At 39.7% G+C, this 8,040-nt stretch overlaps 1 protein-coding gene across 1 annotated transcript; it reads left to right on the plus strand.

Moving 5' to 3' along the window:
- The first annotated feature begins 686 nt into the window (after positions 1 to 686).
- On the plus strand, positions 687 to 6,611 carry LOC121909242 (tripartite motif-containing protein 16-like). The gene is made up of 2 exons (XM_042429707.1): positions 687 to 2,075; positions 5,599 to 6,611. The coding sequence occupies exons 1-2, from the start codon at positions 836 to 838 to the stop codon at positions 6,039 to 6,041; spliced, it is 1,683 nt and encodes a 560-aa protein (XP_042285641.1). The 5' UTR covers positions 687 to 835; the 3' UTR covers positions 6,042 to 6,611.
- Positions 6,612 to 8,040: the final 1,429 nt, after the last annotated feature.

Below are 8,040 nucleotides of genomic sequence, written 5' to 3' on the forward strand. Positions count from 1 at the left end.
AAGTCATTACAGTCTCCAGTTTAATTGCAGAACCAAATAATCTGATGAATTCATGTCCTGTGGGACTCAGAGCTGCAACAACATTATTTACTTTTCATATTTTTTGTAAATCTAAAATTAGAATATAGCCTCTGGTTAATTCTTTAAAGAGTTCAGAATTTAAAATACTATAAAGACTTATGCTGAACATTATTTGATTACATTTTGGAAAACAGCAATATTTTACAACATTGTTGTGTTCATTCTTTATCTCCTGTTTTTGAAATGTTGTATTTAAGAAAAAGTTGAACTGAGCCAGATTTTATAATACATGAAAAAAGCAGCAACACACATGCGAGAGAAAACTATCACATTATGTCAAAACAACAATATTATACAGTTAAGGGGCTTGATGGAAAAACTCAGCTGGATTTTAGGAGAATACAAGAATTCAGAGAAACAGGGAGTCATCTGTAGATCTCTCCTAAATTCCCAAGAATACTTTGACACCAGAAAGCAGGTGATCAGTGTTTTCAAATGAGACGTGAGCTTCATTGCATAAAAAAGGGTTAAACACACAGTATCTCTATCAAACTGCTCCTCTTGCTGGAATGAATCATAGCTTGATAACTCCTCCCTCTTCTTCCTGCTCTCAAACACAACAAGCTCCAGTCTGTCCACATATTTCCTTGTTCCCTCCCCTTCAGATCTACAGTTTGAAGATGGGTGTAACCAACATGTAAAAGAGCTGCAGCCTCCATTCACTGCAGAAACACATGCTGTTTAGATCAGAGCTCAAACTAGTTCAACTTCTCAGAGAGTGAAACTCGGACAGTCGTTGTCACTGAGAGGTGAAATGGCGCAGCAAGGAGCTCAGCTGGACGGAGCAAAATTCTGCTGTTCGATCTGTCTGGATCTACTGAAGGATCCGGTTACTATTCCCTGTGGACACAGCTACTGCATGAGCTGTATTAAAGGTTTCTGGGATGAAGAGGATGAGAAGAAAATCTACAGCTGCCCTCAGTGCAGACAGGCCTTCACACCGAGGCCTGTCCTGGTGAAAAACACCATGTTAGCAGATATAGTGGAGGAGCTGAAGAAGACTGGACTCCAAGCTGCTCCTGCTGATCACTGCTATGCTGGACCTGAAGATGTGGTCTGTGATGTCTGCACTGGGAGGAAGCTGAAAGCTCTCAAGTCCTGTCTGGTGTGTCTCGCCTCTTACTGTGAGAAACACCTTCAGCGTCACTATGATGTAGCTCCATTAAAGAAACACAAGCTGGTCGACCCCTCCAAGAAGCTCCAGGAGAACATCTGCTCTCGTCATGATGAGGTGATGAAGATGTTCTGCCGGACTGATCAGCAGAGTATCTGTTATCTCTGCTCTGTGGATGAACATAAAGGCCACGACACAGTCTCAGCTGCAGCAGAAAGGACTGAGAGGCAGACAGAGCTCGAGGTGAGTCGACAAAACATCCAGCAGAGCATCCAGGACAGAGAGAAAGATGTGAAGCTGCTTCAACAGGAGGTGGAGGCTGTCAGTCGCTCTGCTGATAAAGCAGTGGAGGACAGTGAGAAGATCTTCACTGAGCTGATCCGTCTCATCCAGAAAAGAAGCTCTGATGTGAAGCAGCAGATCAGATCCCAGCAGGAAACTGAAGTGAGTCGAGTCAAAGAGCTTCAGGAGAAGCTGGAGCAGGAGATCACTGAGCTGAAGAGGAAAGATGCTGAACTGAAGCAGCTCTCACACACAGAGGATCACAACCAGTTTCTACACAACTACCCCTCACTCAGTGAACCTACAGACTCATCCAGCATCAATATCCGTCCTCTGAGCTACTTTGAGGATGTGACAGCAGCTGTGTCAGAGCTCAGAGATCAACTACAGGACATCCTGAGGGAGAAATGGACAAACATCTCACTGACAGTGGCTGAAGTGGACGTTTTACTGTCAGAACCAGAACCCAAGACCAGAGCTGAGTTCTTAAAATATTCACGTGAAATCACACTGGATCCAAACACAGCAAATACACGTCTGTTATTATCTGATGGGAACAGAAAAGCAACATTAAAGAAAGAAGAACAGTATTATTCTAGTCACCCAGACAGGTTCACTGGATGGAGTCAGGTCCTGAGTAGGGAGAGTCTGACTGAACGTTGTTACTGGGAGGTGGAGTGGAGAGGAATAGGAGTTTATGTAGCAGTCACATACAAGAATATCAGCAGAGCAGAAGACTCGAAGGAATGTGGATTTGGACACAATGACAAATCTTGGGCTTTAATATGTAACACTAACAGTTATACATTTTTGTTCAATGATGTCAAAACTCCCGTCTCAGGTCCTGGTTCCTCCAGAGTAGGAGTGTACCTGGATCACAGAGCAGGTATTCTGTCCTTCTACAGCCTCTCTGAAACCATGACTCTCCTCCACAGAGTCCAGACCACATTCACTCAGCCTCTCTATGCTGGACTACGTTTTTATTCTTTATTCTCTTTCGGGAACACTGCTGAGTTCTGCAAACTCAAATAGACAGAAGTCATTTAAGGGACAGTCGGTTAAATTCTGAGTTAATTCTTAAAATGATTTTGTCTCTGTCATTGTTGCTGAGAGCTCGTTGCTGCAGTGTTTCTGCACAGAGATCAGCTGTCAATCAAACATTATGGTCAACTTTGACATCTTCTCATCTGTTGTTATGTAAATATTTGAGTTTCTTTAGTTGCTGCTCTTTTTTGTGTCTGTTTCACCATGGAGGCTTTCACTGATCATGATGATTTTTTTTTTTATACACAAACTTGCATTTCTCAACTATGCTCTTGTTTCTCTTCCACTTCATCAGTCTGAACAGAGAAAGAACCACAACTTCCTTTATCAATAGATATTTTACTCTCACCACTTTGTAAATCTGTCAAGAAATTTACATTCACATTGATACATTTGGTCATGTACAAATCAGGTATTATAAAGTATTATAATACTTGAATTATTGTGATAATAATCAATAAGGAGATCATTTATGATGTTGTTGTACATAGCTGACATTCTGGGTTAAACTAACTGATTGTGTGGATGAAGTGAATCTGAACATGAAATCATTGAACAAGAGTCATTTAACAGACTTTACTGATTGGATGTGTGAACAATCTGAAGCTTTATATCATCAATAAAGTTGTTTTATTTCAAGATTGAACAAAGTATTTTCTTCTGTCTTCATCTCAGGATCTCATTCAAAGCTTCTGGAGAAAATGTGAAACTAATATGAGAGTTTATTTGAGGCAGTTTTCCTCCTGAAACACCTTCATGCTACATTTACAAGCTGGCAACACCAGACGAATGTATAACACATGATCACGTTGCATCATACATTCATTTTATACCCACAGTAACTGAGTTTCAATTCAATTCTGTAAATAGATTTGAAATTGTTCGTTTAATTTTAGTCCTACTTTGTTTATTTCATTATTGTTATTATAACCTTACTCTTGTTATATTTTTATTCTTCTATGTTGCGTTTGTGGGAGCAACAATCTTTGTATTTTTACATTCTTGGCTAATAAACAGATTCTGATTCTGATTTATATTCTTTCATATTTGCTGGTAAATCAGTTCATGTATGAAGTAACTGTGATTTAACAGTTATCATTAATAGATGATCCTTTAAGTGTTAACTAATCACATAAAGCCATAGAGACTCATAGAAATACTTCAATCATCATGAGTTGTGTATTAGTTAAACAATACTTAAGTATGTGATTTGTTCCCTAAAGTACATAAATATTAGAAAAAATAAAGTGTCACCACATTTACTCTTGTAGCTGCACTCATGACTGAAACTTTTTTTTTTGCAGTGATCAGTGGAAAACGAGAGGAAGCAGCAACACACATGCAAGAGAAAACTATCACGTTATGTCAAAACAACAATATTATACAGTTAAGGGGCTTGATGGAAAAACTCAGCTGGATTTTAGGAGAATACAAGAATTCAGAGAAACAGGGATTCATCTGTAGATCTCTCCTAAATTCCCAAGATTACTTTGACACCAGAAAGCAGGTGACCAGTGTTTTCAAATGAGACGTGAGCTTCATTGTAAGAAAAAAAAGGGTTAAACACACAGTATCTCTCTCAAACTGTTCCTCCTCCTGGAATGAATCATAGCTTGATAACTCCTCCCTCTTCTTCCTGCTCTCAAACACAACAAGCTCCAGTCTGTCCACGTATTTCCTTGTTCCCTCCCCTTCAGATCTACAGTTTGAAGATGGGTGTAACCAACATGTAAAAGAGCTGCAGCCTCCATTCACTGCAGAAACACATGCTGTTTAGATCAGAGAGCAAACTAGTTTCACTTCTCACAAAGTGAAACTCAGACAGTCGTTGTCACTGAGAGCTGAAATGGCGCAGCAAGGAGCTCAGCTGGACGGAGCAAAATTCTGCTGTTCGATCTGTTTGGATCTACTGAAGGATCCGGTGGCTATTCCCTGTGGACACAGCTACTGCATGAGCTGTATTAAAGGTTTCTGGGATGAAGAGGATGAGAAGAAAATCTACAGCTGCCCTCAGTGCAGACAGACCTTCACACCGAGGCCTGTCCTGGTGAAAAACACCATGTTAGCAGATTTAATGGAGGAGCTGAAGAAGACCAGACTCCAAGCTGCTCCTGCTGATCACTGCCATGCTGGACCTGAAGATGTGGCCTGTGATTTCTGCACTGGGAGGAAGATGAAAGCTCTTAAGTCCTGTCTGGTGTGTCTCGCCTCTTATTGTGAAAAACACCTCCAACCTCATTATGCATCACCTACATTCAAAAAACACAAGCTGGTCGACCCCTCCAAGAAGCTCCAGGAGAACATCTGCTCTCGTCATGATGAGGTGATGAAGATGTTCTGCCGTACTGATCAGCAGAGTATCTGTTATCTCTGCTCTGTGGATGAACATAAAGGCCACGACACAGTCTCAGCTGCAGCAGAAAGGACTGAGAGGCAGAGAGAGCTCGAGGTGAGTCGACAAAACATCCAGCAGAGAATCCAGGACAGAGAGAAAGATGTGAAGCTGCTTCAACAGGAGGTGGAGGCCGTCAGTCGCTCTGCTGATAAAGCAGTGGAGGACAGTGAGAAGATCTTCACTGAGCTGATCCGTCTCATCCAGAAAAGAAGCTGTGATGTGAAGCAGCAGATCAGATCCCAGCAGGAAACTGAAGTGAGTCGAGTCAAAGATCTTCAAGAGAAGCTGGAGCAGGAGATCACTGAGCTGAAGAGGAAAGACGCTGAACTGAAGAAGCTCTCACACACAGAGGATCACAACCAGTTTCTACACAACTACCCCTCATTGTCACAACTCAGTGAACCTACAGACTCATCCAGCATCAATATCCGTCCTCTGAGATACTTTGAGGATGTGACAGCAGCTGTGTCAGAGCTCAGAGATCAACTACAGGACATCCTGAGGGAGAAATGGACAAACATCTCACTGACAGTGGCTGAAGTGGACGTTTTACTGTCAGAAGCAGAACCCAAGACCAGAGCTGAGTTCTTAAAATATTCACGTGAAATCACACTGGATCCAAACACAGCAAACACACGGCTGTTATTATCTGAGGGGAAAAGAAAAGCAACATTAAATGAAGAACAACAGTCTTATTCTAGTCACCCAGACAGATTCACTGATTGGTATCAGGTCCTGAGTAGAGAGAGTCTGACTGGACGTTGTTACTGGGAGGTGGAGTGGAGAGGAGGAGTTTTTGTAGCAGTCGCATACAAGAATATCAGCAGAGCAGGAAACTCAGATGAATGTATATTTGGACGCAATGACAAATCTTGGTCTTTATATTGTAACACTAACAGTTATACATTTTTGTTCAACAATGTCAAAACTCGTGTCTCAGGTCCTGGTTCCTCCAGAGTAGGAGTGTACCTGGATCACAGAGCAGGTATTCTGTCCTTCTACAGCGTCTCTGAAACCATGACTCTCCTCCACAGAGTCCAGACCACATTCACTCAGCCTCTCTATGCTGGACTGCATCTTTACTTCTTTTACGGGGACACTGCTGAGTTCTGCAAACTCAAATAGACAGAAGTCATTTAAGGGACAGTCGGTTAAATTCTGAGTTAATTCTTAAAATGATTTTGTCTCTGTCATTGTTGCTGAGAGCTCGTTGCTGCAGTGTTTCTGCACAGAGATCAGCTGTCAATCAAACATTATGGTCAACTTTGACATCTTCTCATCTGTTGTTATGTAAATATTTGAGTTTCTTTAGTTGCTGCTCTTTCTTGTGTCTGTTTCACCATGGAGGCTTTCACTGATCATGATGATTTTTGTTTTATACACAAACTTGCGTTTCTCAACTCTGCTCTTGTTTCTCTTCCACTTCATCAGTCTGAACAGAGAAAGAACCATAACTTCCTTTATCAATAGATATTTTACTCTCACCACTTTGTAAATCTGTCAAGAAATTTACATTCACATTGATGCATTTGGTCATGTACAAATCAGGTATTATAAAGTATTATAAAACTTGAATTATTGTGATAATAATCAATAAGGAGATCATTTATGATGTTGTTGTACATAGCTGACATTCTGGGTTAAACTAACTGATTGTGTGGATGAAGTGAATCTGAACATGAAATCATTGAACAAGAGTCATTTAACAGACTTTACTGATTGGATGTGTGAACAATCTGAAGCTTTATATCATCAATAAAGTTGTTTTATTTCAAGATTGAACAAAGTATTTTCTTCTGTCTTCATCTCAGGATCTCATTCAAAGCTTCTGGAGAAAATGTGAAACTAATATGAGAGTTTATTTGAGGCAGTTTTCCTCCTGAAACACCACAAAGTACAGAGTTCATGTTCAGAGCAGAAGAACGTTTGTCAGTCAGTCTCTGTACTTTCAGCTTTCTTCACTAAAACAGCTTCATCACAGAGAAATGAGCAGAGTTTTCTATCACTTGTTGCTTTAAACAAACTGAGATTTTATTTGTGCATTTAGTCAATAAAGAGGATTTGTTACACAGGCCTAAAAAAAACTGGAAAAAATAGTTTTAAAAAATGAATTTGGTCAAATTTGGGTGTGAAGATGTTTTGTTGAGTCGTGACGAACATAAAACAACATCTATGTGTAATTGTGAACTTGAGGTCATTTCATTAATGTTGAAGTTGATTTTCATGAAGATGAAAGTTCAGAATGAGGCTGTCATGTTGGTTCAGTGTTTAGCTCTGTCACCTCAAAGTCAGACGCTTCTGGGTTGTAAAGTTTGAATCCAGACTTGATTCAAACTTCTTGTGACTCATTTTGTTCGGGGTTTAATCTCTCAATCCACAAAACTGCCTGCTGTGCTGAAGACTTTCTGTTATTGATGCTTAACTGACAACAAAGAAATGCATCTAAAACTGTCATGATTAGTGTTTCTGACAACTGTGACTGATTTATTGCACCATCACAGGTAAAGTTACTCCACCTTTTCTAGTCCAGAAGTCATTTAGGAATCATTTCATCATAATGATAATTACATTAAAAACTGCTTTCAATCTCATCAGAATCAACATCAAGAGAACTTGACATGTTCATTCTAGTTTTAAGCCGTTAAGAGTTCAGAAAACAGAATATTTGAACAACAGCAGATGAAACATGTTTAAACTCTATCAGGTCCAGTCATGAAATAATTAAATCATAAAATAAATAAATCATTCTTTACATCTGGTTTCAAGTTTTTCCATGTTGGTCAATCAGATTTCATGAAGTCTAAAGTCTCAAATCTCAAAGTTTTATTTACAACCTGAAGACTCATGTGAACAATATTTGTAAACTGGAAAATCTTCCGTCTACATTTGGATGTTCTCACAGAACAGATGTTATATAGAAGTTTTTTTTTAAAAATGATATCAAACTTGTAGTCAGATGCAAACATCAGCATGTTAACATATAACTCGTCTTCATGCTACATTTACAAGCTGGCAACACCAGACGAATGTATAACACATGATCACGTTGCATCATACGTTCATTTTATACCCACAGTAACTGAGTTTCAATTCAATTCTGTGAATAGATTTTAAATTTTTCATT

This window comes from Thunnus maccoyii, chromosome 12, assembly GCF_910596095.1.
Source record: "Thunnus maccoyii chromosome 12, fThuMac1.1, whole genome shotgun sequence".
NCBI lineage: Eukaryota > Metazoa > Chordata > Actinopteri > Scombriformes > Scombridae > Thunnus > Thunnus maccoyii.

What these genes read in the sequence shown, in the direction of transcription:
- LOC121909242 (XM_042429707.1), top strand. Translation starts at nt 836, where the DNA reads ATGGCGCAGCAAGGAGCTCAGCTGGACGGAGCAAAATTCTGCTGTTCG. An exon ending in AGAAGAACAGTATTATTCTA is followed by an intron (nt 2,076 to 5,598) that starts GTCACCCAGACA and finishes CATTAAATGAAG; the next exon opens with AACAACAGTCTTATTCTAGT.